This window comes from Muntiacus reevesi, chromosome 17 (assembly GCF_963930625.1).
Source record: "Muntiacus reevesi chromosome 17, mMunRee1.1, whole genome shotgun sequence".
NCBI classification, from domain to species: domain Eukaryota; kingdom Metazoa; phylum Chordata; class Mammalia; order Artiodactyla; family Cervidae; genus Muntiacus; species Muntiacus reevesi.
Window position 1 is genome coordinate 37,262,591 of NC_089265.1, and position 20,221 is coordinate 37,282,811.

Genomic DNA, 20,221 nt, shown 5'->3' on the forward strand with positions numbered 1-20,221 from the left:
TTCCACATGGATATCCTATTATTCCAGCAACATTGTTAAAAAGACTATCTTTTTCTCTTTTGTCAAAAATTAATTGACCCTATGTTTGATTCTCCTTCTAGACTCTATTCTGTTCCACTGATCCATATACCTGTTTTTACATCAACACCACACTGTCTTAAATACTGCAGTCTTATAGTATGTCTTGAAATCAAGTAAAGGTCTCCACTTTTGTTCTTTCTCAAAATTGTTTTGGCTAATCTAGGTTCCTTTTATTTCTAGAAATTTTAAAATCAGCTTGTCAATTTTTATTAAAAAAATACTGCTGAGATTGTGATTGAGACTATGTTGTATTTATAGATGATTTGGGAGAGAACTGAGATTGTAACAAAACTGATAGTTTTGACGTATAAACATAGTATTTCTTTCCATTTATTTAGATCTTCTATTATTTCTCTCTGAAATGACTAGCTTTCAATACTGAGTTCTTAGAAAAATAGTAAGTTCTTGTATTCAATTTGTTAGATACCTCCAAATATTTTTTACATTATTACAAATGGCATCTTTAAAACTTTGTTTTGCAATTGTCTGTTTCCAGTGTGAAGAGATACCCATTTACTTTCTATCTGACTTTGAATCTAGAACTCATTAGTTGTAGTTGCTTTTTAATAGATTCTTTAGGACTTTCGACATATATGCTCACTTATGAATAAGACAGTTTTTTCCCCAATCTTCCCTGCTTTACTGCACAGTCTAGGCCCTCCATCCAGCACACTGTTAAACAGATACTGTGAGAATTGATATCTGTCTGTCCCCCATATTTGAGGCAATATATTCACTATTAATATGAGGTTAACTTAGGTTTTTTACAGATGCATTTTATCAAATTGCAGTGGTTTCCATCTATTCTTAGTTTTCTGAGCTTTTAATCATAAATGGGTATTGAATTTTATAAAATGATTTTTTACATCTTTTAAGATAATCATGTTTTTTTCTTAACAATCTGTTAATATGGTGAATTGTATTGATTGATTTTTAAAATGGCTTTATTGAGATATATTTCACACATCACATAATTCACTCATTTAAAGTATACTATTCAGTGGTTTTTAGGAGAGTCACAAATGTGTACAATCATCACTACAGTCCACTCTATAATATTTTCATACCTCAAAAAGAAACTCTGTACCTTTTAGTCATTACCACCCTATCCTCCTTATTCTCAATATTCCCCAGCCCCAAATAACCATTAATCTACTGTTTGTTTCTATAGATTTCCCTATTCTAGACTTACATATGAATAGAATTACATAACATGTGACTTCTTTCATTTAGCATAATGTTTTCAAGTTTCATCTATGTTATAGCATGTATTGGTACTTTACTCCTTTTTGTGCCCAAATAAAATTTCCTTATATGAATATATTAATTTCATTTATCCATTCCTCTATTGACAGACATATGAGTTGTTTCCACCTTTTCGCTATTATGAACAATGCTGCTATGAACATTCATGTACAAGTTTTTGTGTGGACCTATGTTTTCCATTTTCTTGAGTGTATATCTAGGAGTGAAATTGGGTTATATGATAACTACATTTGTTTGAGAAACTGTCAGTCATAATTCCAAAGTGAATGTCTCATTTTACATTTCTACTGACAGTGAATGAAAACTTTAAGTTTTCCATATTTTCACCCACACTTGTTATCTAACTTTTAAATTTTAATCTCCTCCTTTCTTTCCAATTTTTCTTTCATTCTGTCCTTCTCTCATTTCCCTATTTCTCCTTCCTTGGACAAATTGGCAGAATTTATAATATTATTAAGACTAACCAAGAAGCCCACTCCTCTGTGCTTTTAACCCCTAATGTCTCTTCACTTAAAATCATCATTGACCTCTACACCCACATTTCTACTATATTTATCTTTGAATTTCAAATTCTAGTGGCCAAGCCTCCATTTGAATGCACTGCACTTTACCAATATTTCTAAGGACCTCAGGGTTTGAGAGGACCCTTAAAAGTTCCCTGGTCTAACTCATTTTATTCAATAGAGAAAGTGGGTAGAGGGAAGACTTCATGAAAAGAAGGTTGGAAAGAAAAGAGGGGGGAAGCAGAGCAAGGGGAAGAGAAGCAGCACGCAGCATATGCCTGGCATTTTACACACGGGATCCTATTTAAATTTCACAGCCACCCCATGCTATCACCCTCCCCCTATTTCATAAAAGAGGTGACTGAAGTAGAGATGTTAATTATTTTGCTCAAGGTCAGTTTATGAGAGTCAAATTTAACTTTAGTGCAATACCAAATCCTGTGACCCAAAAAACTCTTGAATTTCAGAGAGGAGGATTACCCTGATGGGTATATTACTGTCCTACCCCTGGGTCCTGGGACAGAAATGTCTGGATGGACACAACTGATGAGGCATTATTAGGGGAATAATAGCGTCTCCTCAGTGCTCTGATAGTTTTGTCTCAAATTACAAACAATGCCTCAGGCTAGAACAAAATTGGTGAGGAAGTATGTTCCACAGCCATGGTTACGGTATTTGTTGCCTGGCAGGAATGCCAAAGCGAGATATGTGAGATGGTATGGAAAATTCCAAAGCAAAACTTCAGAACATGCGTTACCTCAGTAGCAAAGGAAACAACTCCGATTTCTACAAGCTGTTCAAAGAGCAGCAGCAATTTATAAAAATAGACAGAACCAGGTCATTACACAACCAAGTTCATTTGTTTCATTTTGCTTTTGACTTTTAAGACTTGCTTTTGGAAACATTAAAAAAAAATTAGACCTTGTTACATGCTTAGCAAAGTCATTTGTATAAATCAAATTACAAAGAGAGATTTGACATGCTTCCCTGTCCTTCTGTTCCATTCCTTCCTTTTCCTGGAGGTAATCAGTCCTCGTTTGTTTAAATAACACAAAAACTTTAATTTTAAAAAAAAATTTTATTTTTATTTTATCCTATTTTTCTAAAACATAAAGATACATTCATATCCCTTCCACTCCCGCCCCCACCCTGTTAAATGGTTCTGCTTTGCCTCCTTGTTCATTTTTCACTAGCAATCATGCCATAGCCCTGTGGAATATTTCTCATATGTTTTTACGGCTGTGTAGTATTCCAGTCCATGGGGTCGCTAGGAGTCAGACACGACTGAGAGATTTCACTTTCACTTTTCACTTTCATGCATTGGAGAAGGAAACGGCAACCCACTTCAGTGTTCTTGCCTGGAGAATCCCAGGGACAGGGGAGCCTGGTGGGCTGCCATCTATGGGGTTGCACAGAGTTGGACACGACTGAAGTGACTTAGCAGCAGCAGCAGAAGCAGCAGTATTCCAGTATGTGAGCAGATCCTTGTCTATTTGACCATTCTGATGGACACTGGGATTGTTTCCACTCTTTTGCTAAACAAATAGTGTTCACTGAACAACTCTATGTATATATCTTTTTGTATTAAAGTCAGTGTATCTTAAAAATATATATATTTATGAGACTCTAAATAGGCTCCTAGAACCAGAGCTTTTCTTTTATTTGGTTTCGTCTGGCCTTAGTTGCCGGATGTAATCTTCGTTGTGTCACTCAGGATCTTTTGACGCAGTGTATGGACTTTCTAGTTTCAGCATACAGGCTATGCCTGTTGAGGTGTTCAGACTTAGTTGCTCCACGGCATGTGGGATCTTAGTTCCCTGACCAGGAATCAAAACCAAGTCCCTGCACTGCAAGCCAGATTCTTTATCACTGGGTTATCAGGGAAGTCCCATGCCAGTGTATCTTTAGGTTAGATTCCTAGATGTGGAATTTTTGGATTGACAAGTGCACATATATGAAATTTTGCTAAAGACTGCCAAATTTCTCTCTCCATGGATTGTACCATTTTTGAATTCCCACAAAATATGAATGCCTGTTTCCTCACTACCTTGTCAACACATTACATTGCCAAACTTAGATTTTTGCTGATCTGATAGTTGAGAAATAGTATTCCACTGTAGTTTTAATTCGCATTTCCTTTATCACATGTATGATTAAACATCTTTTCATATGGCTCGTTTAAGAGCTGTTAAATAGAACTTTTATTTTCATTTCTTTGTGTTTGTGTGTGTGAGTACTGTGTGTTTATATCACTTGCCTATTTTCCATAGAGTGGTTTTTCTTTTCTCTATTTGTTGAAATCCTTTCTGTAGTAGGGATATTTACAATGGCATGCAGGAGCTGATGGATGTTGCCTTATAAGTGCAGATGGTTTAATTTTCAGGAATTTGGTTAGTCAGTTGACATCATGTTGGTACAGCTGATGTCATCTTGGCAACTTAAAAATCTGCTATGGTGGAAGTATTTATGCCATGGGCAAATGCCACGAGTCAGGGCTCCTAGCCCTCCCCTCCAGAACACACCACTGGACATTATTCCTTTGTCTGTAAGTTGAAAATATTTTTCCTGGTTTGCAATTTGTCTTTTTTATCTTGCTTATGATGTATTTTGCTACACTGTTGTTTTGTACAGACCAAATTTCAGTCATTTTCTTTATTGCCTCCAGATATGGTCAGTTAGAGTAACATGGAAACATACATTACCATGTGTAAAATAGATAGCCAATGGGAATTTGCTGTATGGCTCAGGGAACTCAAACCACAGCTCAGTAACGACCTAGAGAAGTGGGATGGGGAGGGAGGTGGGAAGGCTGTTCAAGTGGGAGGTGACATGGGTAAACCTATGGCTGATGCATGTTGATGTCTGGCAGAAACCAACATAATAATAATACTGTAAAGCAATTATCCTTCAGGTAAAAATAAATGAAAAAAAAAGTCCCCAACTCCTTGATTATACAGAAGTTCACTCATACTTTCTACTAGTATTAATATAGTTTTATTTCTTTAAAAAATTGTAAATCTTCAATCTGTTTGGAATTTATCTTGATGAAGAAAGAGATAGGTTTGTATTTTTCCCACTGGCTATCTATTCATCCTCACACTATTTATGAAGAAGATCTTTTTCTTTTTTTTTTTAAAGATTTTTTGGTATGTACCATAGTCTTTATTGAATTTGTTACAAAGTTGCTTTTATGTTTTGGGTTTTTTTTCTGGCCATGAGGCATCTGGGATCTTAGTTCCCTGACCAGGGATCAAATCCTTACTCCCTGCATTGGAAGGCAAATTCTTAACCACTGGACCACCAGGGAAGTCCTGAAGATCTTTTTCTCCAAGATTTGAGATGCCACCTTTATTACATATTAAGCTTCCAGATGCATTTAGGTTTATTTTTGGATTTTTAATTCTGTTTTACTGATCTATGTATTCATGTTTACTATTACTATACAGGTTTCATAATGTTTTAATAACTGTTAAGGCTCGACTCTCATTTTCTTCCTTTTCAGGGTTTTCTCATATATTCTTGCTTATTTATGCTTTTGAATGAATGTTATAATAAAACTGTCTTAGTGCTGAGCCTCCCTCTTCTGTTGCTTTTGCAGTGTTAAAAAATATTGCCTTGTATTTTCTGACTTCTGCTTCCTCTGTTCTCTTCTACTCTTGCCTAGATTTTCTCTTCCTTTTTCCTCTAACATCCTTGTTAGTTTGAATTCTATTCTCAGAAGTTCCCTCTCAGAGAAAGCATTTTCTATATTTCATCCAGCATTTTTTGAAATTACTAATTCAGTCATTGATTAGCTATGGGATTTTGGGCAAAACTATCCTTTGATATTTTTACTGATGCATTGCAAATGAAAAATAATCTTTCTTTTTTTTTTACAGTTAGAAATAATTTCAGGTGGTACTCAGTTCTATCAACAGAATCTGATTCACTTAATCTCTCCCTCCTTTTTAAAAAAAATTTTTTATTATAGTTGCTTTACAATATTTTATTAGTTTCCACTGTACAGCAAAATGAATCAGCTATGTGTATACATATATATAAATATGTGTGTGTGTGTGTGTGTGTGTGTATATATATATATTCCCTCTTTTTTGGATTTCCTTCCCATTTAGGTCACTACAGACCATTAAGTAGATCCCTGTGCTATACAGTATGTTCTCATTAGTCATCTATTTTATACGTAATATCAATAGTGTATACATGTCAATTCCAATCTCCCATTTCATCTCATTCCTCTCTTTCTCTCTTGGTATCTATGCTGTTGTTCTCTACCTCTGTGTCTCTGTTTCTGCTTTGTAAATAAGATTGTCTATACCAAATTTTTCAGATACCACATATATGCCTTAATATATGGAGCATTTGTTTTTCTCTTTCTGACTTACTTCAGTCTGTATGGCAGTCTCTAGGTCCACCCAGGCCTCTACCAATGAATCAATTTTGTTCTTTTTTATGGCTGTCACTCCTTGAAACACATTCCATCAACTTCCAAGATACCGCACACACCTGTTTGCTTCCTAATTAACTTGCTGTTCCCCTCGGTCTCCTTCACTGTTTCCTTCTCATCCCCTAAATGCTGGAGAACCCTAAAACTCAGATTTCAAACCTCTTCTCCTCTCATCTAAACCCATCCCCTAAGTGACTTTGTACTGGCTCATGGATTTAAATGTATCAACAATTCCCCAGTTTTATACCTCCAGCCTGGACCTCTATTATGCACTCAAAATTTGTACATCTAACTGCTACCTTATCAATTTCTGTAGATGTCCCAAAGGCATCTCCAAATTTACTTACCCAAAACAGCATTAATCTTTTCCTCAAACCTGTTTCTCCTATAGTCTTTCCAAACTCAGTTAATGACAGTTCTACTTTTCTAGTAGCTCAGGGAGAAAATCTTCTTCTACTCTCTAATCCACCTACCCACAGGTTCAATCCTGTGGCTACAACTAGCAGCTCAGCTGGAATGGCTGAACCCACTCAGATTGCTGGGCTTCTGTCCACATAGCCTTCTCTCAAACTTCTTCAGATCTGGCCTCTTCAGGAATCCTAGAGAGCAAGCCCTGACATACAAGCACTTCTTAAATCTCTTTTTGATTTTCTTGGGTGTCTTAATGTATTATTTGAGCTCAGTGTTTTTACTACTGGGGTAAGTTCAAGGGAGAAGAACCAACCCATACAAATGTGTGCGCCCATGGACAAATGACTGTGCTAAGCCCAGATGCCAGGAGATTTCTCAGTTTGACAGTTACTTATTCATTCCTCATTTGTAATCAACAAACTTTTGCAAAGTTGCAGTTAGTTGGCGTTTTGTGGGTCCTGGTGATGTGAACACAGCACTCAGCTTTTCCTCCCCACTGATAGGATAGTTCCTCAGCTATTTTGTTTGTTTTCTTTCTATGTTAAATAACCCCAGGATTTTCTTTGAGGTCTATTTTGCATATAAACCCTCAAATGTTCCCAGCTTTGGAGATCAGAAGGACTCTCTATGCACCTAGTTCTCTAGTGTTCTGTAACTTGTACTTGTCCAAACCTTTTCATTTTTTTTTGTTAGTTCTGTTCTTAAGTTTTCTGATCCTTTTATTTGCATTCTTTATCTAATCCTTTCAATGAATTATTTTGATTTTTTTCTAATTACATGAGTTGAATATTTAATTCTTTTATTTTCATTCTTGCTTTCTTAGTAAGAAATATGAGCTACTAAATTTCTTTCTATGTACACAGCTGTCTACATATTGAATTCTCCCACCCATTCTCCCAGCTCAGATTCACTGGGGAGCAAGCTTTCTCTTACCATCTCTCTCTGACATAGTTTCTATCTTTTAAATCAAAAGCAGTTTGGGGTCACTCATTTGGCAATTTCTGTGAAGGATGGCACTGTTTATTTTCACAGAACCTTCTCTCGGCCTTAGCATAGTGACTTTCCACAAAAATTGATAACAATAATGGATGACACTAATGTAACATTTAACACTTACCCTGTGACTGGCATTGTACTTTATACCCATAATTTGAACAACTCCAAACTAATCTTCCATGCCCATTTTACAGAGGAAATAGGTCTTTTTGTCTTGTGTTTCTATTCCTGGAACATGAAAAAAATGCCATTTTAGGGCCTTTTCTCGCTGACTTTGTCTCTCTTCCTCCACCTTCCCATTCAGTACTCAGAGCAAATAAATGACATTTCTTCAAAGCTTGACTGACCACTGGATATAAAACAGCCTTCCTCCACACACTCTATTTTATTTTGTTCAGGTTTGTGTTTTAGTTGTTCAGTCCTGTCCGACTCTGTGCAACCCTATGGACTGTAGCCCGTCAGGCTCCTATGTCCATGGGATTTCCCAGGCAAGAATACTGGAGTGGGTTGCCATTTCCTTCTTCAGGATATCTTCCCCACCTAGGGATCGAACCCAGGGCTCCCGCATTGCAGGAAGATTCTTTACCATCTGAGCCGCCTGGGAAGCCCCCTATTTTGTTCATAGTACTTATCTTAAATTACTTTGCACATTTATCTGCCTCCACCACTAGACTTTCAACTGCAGGAGTGGGAATTTAACTGAATAAATATTTATGGAATCAATAACTGAGACAATACGCTTGGGCGGGCCAAAGGCAAACAATAGAACCTGAGGAGGAGTCAGTATTTTTAGGCTCTGCCGAGTAAAAAGCAACAGTTACTTTTGAATCTGAAAGTTTGATCCTGGGAAGTAAGAGACACCCCTCCAGAGACTTGTGACTTAGAACCCTGTGCTCAATTTCGACTGGGATTCCTCTTCTGTGAAATGAGGAGGAGAAAGAACCCTTTGGGTTCAATGTGACTACTCAGATAAACGTACCTCAAAAACCGCCATTAGAAAGCTAGGGAGGAGGAAGAGTCTCAGCAGCAGGGAAGGGAGTGGAAGGGATTGCGGGTTTAGGAGGAGGAGAGGGGGGACCTCTGTTAACCCTGGGGACCGAGGGGCAAGGGTGAGGGGGCAGCAAGTGGGGGACGCGGAGAGGAGCGCGCCGGGGTCTGGGGAAGCGCAGAGCGAGCGCGGTCACTCCTCTGGGACTGTGCAAGATAGGGCCTGGAGTGCAGGAGCGGTGAAGGGCTGAAGGAGGGTTGGGGGGAAGGGTGATATCCTGTAACCCAGAGGCGCGAAGCGGCGGTCAGAGGTCAGGAGGGGGCGCGGCAGGAGTGGCCAAGTGTCGAGGAACCGGGCGAGATCTGTCCTGAGGGGACTGGGCAGGACAGGGCGGGGCCCTGACAGGTGTGAGGTGCGGACCTGAGGGAAGTGGCGGACATTCGGCGGTCACCGCGGAGGGTCCCTGGAGGCGAGAAAAACAAAGGCGGTACGGAGGGGAGTGGGCGGATGGGGACGAGGCGCCGAGGGCTGCAGGTCGCGCGGGGAAGTCGTGGCGCTCGCAGGGGTCGCCGCGGGAGCGCCCAGGGGGCGCGGCTTGCGTGGAGGGGGCGGGGCGGGGTGGGGCCAGGAGCCTGGGTGCGCGGGTCGCCGGGGGCGGGCGCTGCAGCGGCTGGGCGCGGGCCAGTGGCTGTCTCCTCACTTCCGGGAACGCCTGGGCTACGAGGCCGCCCCCTGCTCACCGCGCAGCCAGCCGGCCGGCCGGGACCGCGAAGTGGCTGAGAGCAGTTACGAGCCGAGTCAGGCCGAAGCTCCACTGTGCGCGCGGGCCCGGCCTCTCTCTGCGGCCATGGGAGCGTCTGCGCGGCTACTGCGCGCAGCGATCATGGGGGCGCCAGGCTCTGGCAAGGGCACCGTGTCCTCGCGCATCATCAAACACTTCGAGCTGAAGCACCTCTCCAGCGGGGACCTGCTCAGAGATAATATGCTTCGGGGCACAGGTTGGGAGCCCGGGCGGGAGGGGTGGCCGCGCGCTGTCACCGGGTGGCGCTCTGTGGGCGGAGGGGCCGGGGCGCGGGAAGTGGGTCCGGCGAATGCAGGTTCAGGGGTGCGGGCGCAGTCTTTCCCAGTTGCCGCCCAGTGCGGAGTCCTCGGACTGCTGAGCGACTGCTCCCCGAAACCTCTGACCTCAGCGCACAGCTTCAGGCGGGTTACTGAGGGAAGGCATAGGACAAGTTCGAAGTTCAAAGAAGAAAGGAAACCACATGGTTTTGAGAAGTTTGTCCAGCCCCAGTCGCAGCTGCTCCTAAGGGTCCACCGAGCTGTGTATGGCTTATTTTCCTTGTGTCTTTGCGCTTGGAGAACTGTTGGCTCTTGCTTTTTTTTTTACTTTTTGTTTGTTAAACCCTATGGAACTTTCTGGGTCTGACCTTTCCCCCATAACTTGATGACCGAGTATTATTTACCCTCATTGCTGTCGCAAAATTGGCTTAGATCTTTAGACACGAAAGCTATTCTTGTGCCTTGTTATCTGAAAGATTGTTTTGTTTCTCATTCCAAATAAATTCTTATAACTCAGCACAAAATCTAGTCAACAAACTGTACACTGTACAATGGGTGCACTTTATCTTATGTAAATTCTGTCTTAAGAAAGCTGTTTTCAAAAAGTCAACAGCAAGGTGAGTTGTTTTTTTTTTTCTCTCAAAAGCGTTGACCTTTATTTTCCAAAACAAAGTCATTTTACTCTCCTTTTAGAAAGTAGAACTAATCCCTTACACAGGTTAAAAAAGAATTGGAAACAGTTTTGGATGGAAGTACATAATAGTAAAAGCAAAGTCCTCTTATTCCCTACCTCAGTCTCATTCTTCAAAGGGGAGCAGTGTCATGTGCTGCCTTTTAGAAATCTGTATTTATGTACAAGCATATATATCCATATCCTTTGTTTTATGCAATATATAATCCTACTAAAAATGTGTTCTGGACCAATGTGTTTTCACCTTATATCTGGTATATCTTTCCATCTGAAAACACAGAAATCCATTTCATTATTTAATGTTTGTGTAGGTGTCTATTTGCTGGATCTGCTATGATTTATTTAACTAATCCCCTACTGATGGGTCATGTAGGTTATTTTCTGGTGAGTTTTCCTTGGTTTTAAGACAGTGACATTTAAATGAAAAGAAGAATCACCCCACTGTTTTTTGTTTCTTGGAGTTCTGTGGTTCATCACCTAATCTGGTGAATGACTAGTTTTATTTGTCTCTTCTAACATTGGTCTTCAAAAAAAAATCATGAAGTATTTTGTAGTTAATTAAGCTTCAGAAGATTAAACTGTTTGGCTCACTTGCTAAGTGTTCTTCATGCTATGTATTGATGTCGTTAGGTAACAATATATAGTCCCTGGTACTGCAACCCATTAGGGTAAGATTATCCAAACTGGAGGGGAGTGAAGAATCTGAAAGTGAATCTCCGAAAAATAACTCAGTAGTGAGGCATAACTGCATGGTTAGAGACTGCCTTCAGTGGAGTTAAAGATATGTTAACTTGTGAAAACAGAAAACTTAAAAAAATTAAATTTAAAGCAAATTAACTGAACTTTTAAAATTAAGAAACAAACCTCTTTGTTTTATCTATAACATCCCTTGACAAGCCCATCATCCTCTTCCTGATTCCACAACGTGAAAAGAGAGACTAGAGGGAGGCAGGAGAGGATCTCTGGGAAAGATGTTCAGTCTGCCTCAGACACCTGCTCTTTCTGGAGTCTCTACAGGCAGTTCTTTAACAAAAAAAGCAGAAGATGGAGTTGAGGGAGGTGTCATGAGGTTGTTACTACAGATGGTCTGTATCTCAGTTCTAAGAATGCATTGTCAATAAATATTTGTGAACGGATTGGATATTTCACACAGGATCAGCATCAAAGGAGAGGTGTAATCTTTTATTTAAAAAATACTGTTTAATGTTTTTTTGATGCTAAGAAAAACATATTTATTATAAAGTAAGAAAAACATGACAGTATAAAGAAAATTAAAGTCCTTTATAATTCTACCATCCAGACACAACTATAATTAACTGTTTGGTGCTTTTTCTTCTATTCTGTTTTTTCTCTTTTTTTCTCTATTGTATTTGCATGTGTTTGAAAAATTGTTATAGTCTAAATGATTGCTTGGATACCTTATTGTGATTATATTCACACACCACTAAGTAGTGTTTAAAATGATATTTAATTTCATCAAGATTGCACAATTATTAATTGAAACATTTTCCTATTATTATACACTTATGTGGTTAACCATTCTTTGCTATAATTAATATTGTTATGATTATGCTGGTACATGAATATTTGGCAGCATCTCTACTTACTTACTTCAAATAAATTCCATACTGTGGAATTTCTATAAATACTGTGTTCAAATAGTGCTAAGGAAGGATGGTGCCAGTTTACCTTCCAACTACCATTTCACGATGATATTGTATTTATAATCCATGTCTGTATTTTATAACTAAAGTTTAAAGTCATCGCAGCAGATGTGATAAAGACCCTGGAAATAAAAGGCAACCTATGGACAGAAGCAAACCTGGAGTAACTGTAGACCACCACTGAACCCTGGAGTCAGAAAACTTGAGTGTCTGCCCCTTTGTCATTAGTCCAGCCCTCTCATTTAGAGATGAGGAAATAGAGTTCAGGAGAGGTTAAAGAACTTGCTCAGTAATAAAAAGCAAAAATAAAATAAAATAAAATAAAAAGCAATCACCGGGAGACAAGTGTGAACACCCAGGTCTTTTGTATGCCAATTAAATTACTCTTCCCATTATGCAGTATTTCCCAAATTGAGATTCATGAGATAATTTTAGGTCGACAAAAAGTTTTCTCTAAAAGAAAAATAAAATTCAAATTAATAAAATCAATAAAAATTTTTATTTCAACTTGTATTTGAAAAAATGATAACTAGCACACCAACCCTTTAATTTCTTGAACAGTATTAAATTAAAAGTATTAAACAGCTTATTAAAAGTCATTTTTAAAAAAAATCTCTTTTCCCATTATTTTTTTAAATTTATTTTTAATTGGAGGATAATTGTTTTATAATGTGTGTTGGCTTCTTCCATATAACAATCTGAATCAGCCATAACAATACATATGTCCCCTCCCTCTTGAAACTCTCTCCTACCCCCCACCCCATCTCATCCCTCCAGACTGTCACACAGGACTGTGTTGAGCACCCCGTGGTGGTGGTTTAGTTGCTAAGTTGTGTTCGACTCTTGCGACCCCATGGTCTGTAGCCTGCCAGGCTCCTCTCTGTCCATGGGATTCTCCAGGCAAGAACACTGGAGTGGGTTGCCATTTCCTCTCGGGAAATGGATCTTCCTGGCCCAGGAATCAAACTCGGGTCTCCTGCATTGCAGGCAGATTCTTTACCAACTGAGCTATAAGACCGTGCATTATATAGCAAATTTCCACTGGGTATCTGTTTTACATATGGTAATGTATATGTTTCGACCCTACTATCTCAACTTGTCCTACCATCTTCTTTCCACTGTGTCCAAATTCTCTGTTTGTGTCTCTATTCCTGCCCTTCAAGTAGGTTCGTCAGTACCATTTTTCTAGATTCCATATATATATGTGTGCTAATGTATGATCTTTGTTTTTCTCTTTCTAACTTCATTCTGTGTAACAGGCTCTAGGTTCAGTCACCTCACTAGAACTGACTCAAATGTATTCCTTTTTATGGCTAAGTAATATTCCATTGTATGTATGCCCCACATCTACTTTATCCATTCATCTGTCAATGGACATCTAGGTTGCTTCCATGTCCTAGCCATTGTAAATAGTGCTGCAGTGAACATTTGGGTACATATGTCGTTTTGAATTATGGTGTTCTTAGGGTATATGCTCAGTAGTGGGATTTCTGGGTCATATGGTAGTTTTGTTCCTAAAAAAACTGAGTCATTTTAAAGAAAATTACATAGTAAATGATGGATCTGCTATGGCAGAAATTGTACGGTTGCCATGTGATTGTCCAAAGTTTGAGAAACTGAACTGCTGCTTGGTGCTTATCAAAAACATAATCCTGGACTAAATGAACCCCTTTTGAATCTCACTTGTTCTCATTTGTAAATTGGGAAAGTAGAACTCAGTAGGTAATCCTCAAAGTGTCTGTCAGCTCCCAGCTTTCTGTATGTCTAACAAAACTTCTAGTTTGTACACCCAGACAGCGTAGATGTGCCTCATCAGAATGGTGTTGACAGTAGAGCAAATTATTTTTGTAATGGAAAATTTTTTTATTTGTAATAGGCTATACTTTTACTTGGTTTTGAACTCCAAAAAATATAAAAGGACATTTAGTAAAAAGATTCTTTCAGAGATATTTCATGCACATACAATCCATTGTTTATCTCTTCCTTTTTTTTTCTTTTTTACACAAATCACAATAAACTGTACATGCAGTTTTCTACCTTTAACAATATTACCTTCCATGAGGATTGCTCCATTTCTTTTTTTCTAACAAAGTAAAGTAGGCCTTTTTAAAATTCCATGGCTAGAATCCAGGATAATCCAGGCAGCTCATCTCTTCATCTGTCCATCCAGTTATTCGTCTATGGATTTATCAAGCTGAGTACTGGCCACAACAGAGACAAATATATTTCACTGGAGGTGCTCAAGTCAGAACATGGGTAGGCAGATGGTCATTAGTCTGCTTGGGCTGCCATATAGAATAGCACAGACCAGGTAGCTTAAACAATAGTTTATTTTCTCATAGTTCTGGAAGCTAGGAGTTCAAGATCAAAGTGCCAGCAGGGTTGGTTTTCTGGTGTGGCCTCTCTTGCTGGCATACAAATGGCCTCCTCCTCACTGGATGCTCATGTGGGCTTTCCTCTGTTGTGTACATTCTTGATGTCTCTTCCTCTTCGTGTAAGGACACCAGTCATACTGGATTAAAGTCCCCCTTTATGACTTCATTCAGCCTTAATTACCTCCTTAAAGACTCCATTTCTAAATACAGCCACATTAGCGGGCAGGGCTTCAACATACAGATTTGAAGGGGCACACTTCTGTTCATACCAACATGTGAACAGGTAATTTCAGCAGTGTGATAAGTGTTCCAACAGAGATAAGTCTGTGACATTAGGGAAGTCCAGAGAAGGAACTTTTGATTGCCTCAGAGGTTAAGGGACATCTTATCATGAAGGACCTTTTAAAATGTATCGTGAAAGATGAGCAAGAGCTTATCAGATAACAGAGAGGAGAAAGAGGCTTGTGCAAAGACTCAGAGAACCTAAAGTATGTGCAACTCCTTGTTGGGGCTATGGTTTGAGGGTTGTGTGGAAATGGTGGGAGGTAAGTAGAGGAGAAAGATGAGGCCAGACCTACTTGGGCCTTGAGTTGATATTCCGTCCTGAAGCAGGAAGAGATATAGACCTGGACTGAAGAGGATTCAGCTTGAGTGATGGTTGGAGGGAGGACAACTATCAAGGGATGTTTTCGATTTTCAGTATTACTCTTGTGAGGTACCACATACGTGAAAGTATTATGATTTCTATGATGGTTAGAAGAATAAAATGAATACCAAAATGTGGAATATCCATACAAAATTCTATTATTTAGCCATAAAAAGCAGTACTGATACTTGCATGGATATTACCCACCATCAGACACAAAACCAGTACCTTTGGGGTCACCACATGTGCCAACCCATCACATCTTCCCACCCTGCCAGAGGTAACCACTAGGTTAACTCAGAGTCGTTATTATTTGAAAAAGTCTTTTTTCCTCCACCCTTGATTGGGTGTAAAGCTATCATTTGGTGCTTTCCCTCTTGTTCTAGTTTTGCTTCAACATGTTTTTAAAGTAAAGATGTATATACATGATAAAAAAGCTAAAAGCAGTTTTGTCAGAAACAAGATTAACTATCTAGCCCCTTCTTTTGGCATATGTAAAAGAGAACTGTATTTACAGGTTGGTCAGGCCCTCTTCTTTACTTCATAAATGCTCAAACATAAGTTGTTTCTAGATCATTCAGGTATGAGGTGTGGTTGGCTTGAGGAGTGTTATAAGAATGACCAGATGATAAAAGGAGACATAGAAGTAACAATTTTTTTTTGTATAATACAAATATCATGTCTCAGATTAATGTTTCTGTGTTTTAGAACTTATTATTATTATCCTTAAAAATCAAAAGCTGGTTTTAATCCTTCCTATTTTCCTATAACCTTCCTTTTCAATTTTTGTTTGTGTACAACTTTGTAGAAAACTAGCTTGTTTTGAATGATTTACTTTTAAACTACCTTTTGGATTTTGTAGGTGTGGAAGCTCACACACTGGTTAATTTTTGGAATCAAAAAAGAAATAGTCTTTTTAATGAGGAGTCTATTTAGATACAACATGAAATTCTAGGCACTCAAGGGAATAAAAATTTGCTGACTGTCCAAAGAATATACTGGACAAGAGTCCTTGCATAATTTTAACAGGGAATGAAAACCTGAAATGTGATAAACAAACTGCTTACATTTTTATATAGAGAGTTGAGTCATTTTTATTTTTCTTTTAAATGAAAGCACTATAGACTTCAGATTTTAAAAACTATTGTTAAGTGTTTAGTGATATAGAAAGTTGTTAGTGATAGTGAAAAAGATTGTTAGATTATGCGTGGAACTATCTATTCCCAAAACAACATGTCTGTAGGTTTTAATGTTAACAGTTTTGATAATTATCTAAATAGTGGTGAGCTATATAGGTTATATGAGTGGCTTTTTTTTTCTCTTGTTTTGCTTACCAGGTATTTTTCATCTTTACTTTCTTTTTTTAAAAAAATCTTTTTAAAGATATAATTTACATACCATAAAATTAACTCTTAAGTTATGAATCAGTGTGGTTTTTTTTAATTTATTTTTGTTGTTGTTGAAGGATAATTGCTTTACAGAATTTTGTTGTTTTCTGTCAAAACTCAACATGAATCAGCCATAGGTATACATATATCCCCTTCCATAGGACCTTCCTCCCATCTCCCTCCCCATCCCACCCCTCTAGGTTGATATAGAGCCCCTGTTTGAGTTCCCTGAGCCATACAGCAAATTCCCATTGGCTATCTATTTTACATATGGTAATATAAGTCTCCATGTTACTCTTTCCATACATCTCACCCTCTCCTCCCCTCTCCCCATGTCCATAAGTCTATTCTCTATGTCTGTTTCTCCATTGCTGCCCTGTAAATAAATTCTTCAGTACCATTCTTCTAGATTCTGTATATATGTGTGTTAGAATACAATATTTATCTTTCTCTTTCTGACTCGCCTCACTCTGTATAATAGGTTCTAGGTTCATCCACCTCATCAGAACTGACTCAAATGTGTTCCTTTTTATGGCTGAGTAATATTCCATTGTGTATATGTACTACAAGTTCTTTATCCCTTCATCTGTTGATGGGCATTTAGGTTCCTTCCATGTTGTAGCTATTATAAATAGTGCTGCAATGAACAATGGGATACATGTGTCTTTTTCAACCCTGGTTTCCTCAGGGTATATGCCTAGGAGTGAGATTGCTGGGTCATATGGTGGTTTTATTCCTAGTTTTTAAAGGACTATATCGTCTTCCATAGTGGCTGTATCAATTTACATCCCCACCAACAGTGCAAGAGCATTCCCTTTTCCCCACACCCTCTCCAGCATTTATTGTTTGTAGACTTTTTGATAATGGCCATTCTGACCAGTGTGAGGTAATATCTCGTTGTAGTTTTGATTTGCATTTCTCTGATAATGAGTGATGTTGAGCATCTTTTCATGTGTTTGTTAGCCAACTATATTCTTTGGAGAAGTGTCTGTTTAGGTCTTTTCCACTTTTTGATTGGGTTGTTTGTTTTTCTGGCATTGAGTTTTATGAGCTGCTTGTATATTTTGGAAATTAATCCTTAGTCAGTTGTTTCATTTGCTATTATTTTCTCCCATTCTGAGGGTTATCTTTTCACATTGCTTATAGTTTCCTTTGCTATGCAAAAGCTTTTAAGTTTAATCAGGTCCCACTTGTTTACTTTTGTTTTTATTTCTGTTACTCTAGGAAGTGAGTCATACAGGATCTTGCTTTGATTTATGTCATTGAGTGTTCTGCCTCTGTTTTCCTCTAAGAGTTTTATAGTTTCTGGTCCTTACATTTAGGTCTTTAATCCATTTTGAGCTTATCTTTGTGTATGATGCTAGGAAGTGTTCTGATGTCATTCTTTTACATGTAGCTGTCCAGTTTTCCCAGCACCATTTATTGAAGAGGCTGTCTTTGCCCCATTCTTGCCTCATTCTTGCCTCCTTTGTCAAAAATAAAGTACCCTTAGGTGTATGGGTTTATTTCTGGGCTTTCTGTCTTGTTCCATTGGTCTGTATTTCTGAATCATGTTTTTTTTTTTTTTAGTTACTTTCAGAGTTGTGTAACCATCACCACAGTCAATTTTAAAACATTTTTTTATCACCCCCTAGAAGACACCCTGTTCCCATTAGCAGTCATTTTCCATTTTCCCCTAATATTACCAGCCCTGGACAACCACTGATTTTTCTTCTGTCTCTCTAGACTTGCCTACTCTGAGCATTTCATATAAATGGAGTATTGTAAGATGTGGTCTTTTGTGTCTGACTTCTTCCACTTAGCTTGTTTTCAAAATTCATACACTATGTAACATGTATCAGTACTTCTTTTTAATGGCTAAATAATAGAATTTTGTATGTATATTCCACATTTTATTTACCCACTTGTCACTTGATGAACATTTGGGTTGTTTTCAGTTTTTGGCTATTGTGAATAATGTTGCTATGGACATTCATATATAAGTTTTTCTGTGAGCTAATGTTTTTATTTCTTTTGAGAAAATGTACCTAAGAGTTGAATTGCTGCCCTCAAATGGTAACTCTGTTTAAGCTCTTGAAAAACTGCCAGACTGTTTCCTAAGTTGCCTACATCAGTGTTAGGGACTCAGTCCTGGAGAATTGTGATTTTCCTTAGTACTCTTGGTGAGTTTGAGCTTTATGTCCCCCAGCGCGGTGGTCAAAAGCCTGACAACAGAGATGTTGCACACCAGCAATATATGAGGGTTTCAATTTCTCAACATTCTTGCCAACACCCGTTACGCCTTTTTGATTACAGCCATCCTGGTGAATGTGAAGTGATGTCTCATTGTGGTGCACACATGTTAAGTATGTGGACCTTTGCAGTAGGGTGTTTTAGTGAGTCCAGGGTGCTCTCAGGCCAATTCCAGATGTTGTTTGTAAATCTAAGCGGTGTACCTGTCAAACAGCAGCCAGTTTCCATGTTAATGTGCTTAGAAATCGGAAGTTTCATGAATTTGACAATTTAGGATCTTTTCTGAAGTCAGTTCATACCGAGAATTATGAAAATAGTCATAAGCATTGACTCTTTAATCTCTGATTCCTGAGAATTTATCCATCAGAAATAACTCAAGCCCCCCCGCCCCCCCAAAAAAAAGAAAAAGGAAAAAGAATGTTAAGTCTTTAAAAGCAGAAGTGGTAGGGAAAAATCAAGACTAATTTAAAAATTTAAATGTCCAACAGTACATACTGCCATGATAGAGTGTATTTTTTATCAAATATAGATATATTTTCCAAAAATGACTGAATGACTATATAAAATCACTGAAAAGTATCTACAAAATGATGGTTAAGTGAACAAACACAAAATTGTAAGTGCACAGATTATTACAGTGGCATTACAAATTCTGTATGTATGTAAATAATTTGCTAACAGATGATGAGAAAATTAAAATACTGGTGCATAAGCATAACATATAATTGTAGGTAATATTTTAAAGTGTTCATAAATGCTTTTCAGTGTATTTTATTTATAAAAATGTAACAATCACAGTGCTGATCTGGTCAAAAACTGAATTATGACAACATCTATTTTAGAGGATTAGAAAAATGTCTAGAGTAACAGTATCTCAGGTACTTAAACTGAGCCACTTAAAAATAATGACTATTTCAATTTCTTTTTTAAAAAGAAACTAATTTTAATGTACATGTTTTTCAGATAGAAAATTTAGAAAAATACAGAAAAGTACAAATATGTTAAATCACATAATTCTATCACAGAGATGACTACTGCTAACATATTGCTTTATATCTTTTCATTATTTTTACATTTATCTATTTTTATATCATGGAAATTTTGAAATAGGTCTCGATTATTTACAATCTTTGTTTTTATCACAAAAGTTGATGGCGCGCATTTTCAGATGAGTGTGTTATCCAGGGGGCTTCTTTAGGCAGCCAGTTTCCTAGAGGCTTAGAATGGGATAGAATAAATGCACTAGCTGACTTGCCTTTTTTTCCCTGCCTCTAATGTAGAAATTGGTGTTTTAGCCAAGACTTTCATTGACCAAGGGAAGCTCATCCCAGATGACGTCATGACTCGGTTGGTCCTTCATGAGCTGAAAAATCTCACCCAGTATAGCTGGCTGTTGGATGGTAGGTGGAGTATTGAGAATATCTCAGCTGCCCAAAAGGATGCATGCAGACTGGAGAGTGAGCATTTCATGTGCTAC

General features: G+C 38.1%; 1 protein-coding gene across 2 annotated transcripts in view; it reads left to right on the top strand.

Moving 5' to 3' along the window:
* Positions 1–20,221, top strand: part of AK3 (adenylate kinase 3) — a 274,466-nt gene that overhangs the window by 243,457 nt on the left and 10,788 nt on the right. Inside the window, exons 2-3 of one of the 2 annotated variants that reach the window (XM_065908182.1) lie at positions 9,472–9,687; positions 20,025–20,144. In XM_065908182.1, coding sequence (XP_065764254.1) covers positions 9,537–9,687; positions 20,025–20,144 — 271 coding nt within the window. In that variant the 5' untranslated portion in view covers positions 9,472–9,536. Of the gene's footprint in view, positions 1–9,376; positions 9,688–20,024; positions 20,145–20,221 lie in introns of those variants that run through there. The other variant, XM_065908181.1, reaches the window with a different exon arrangement.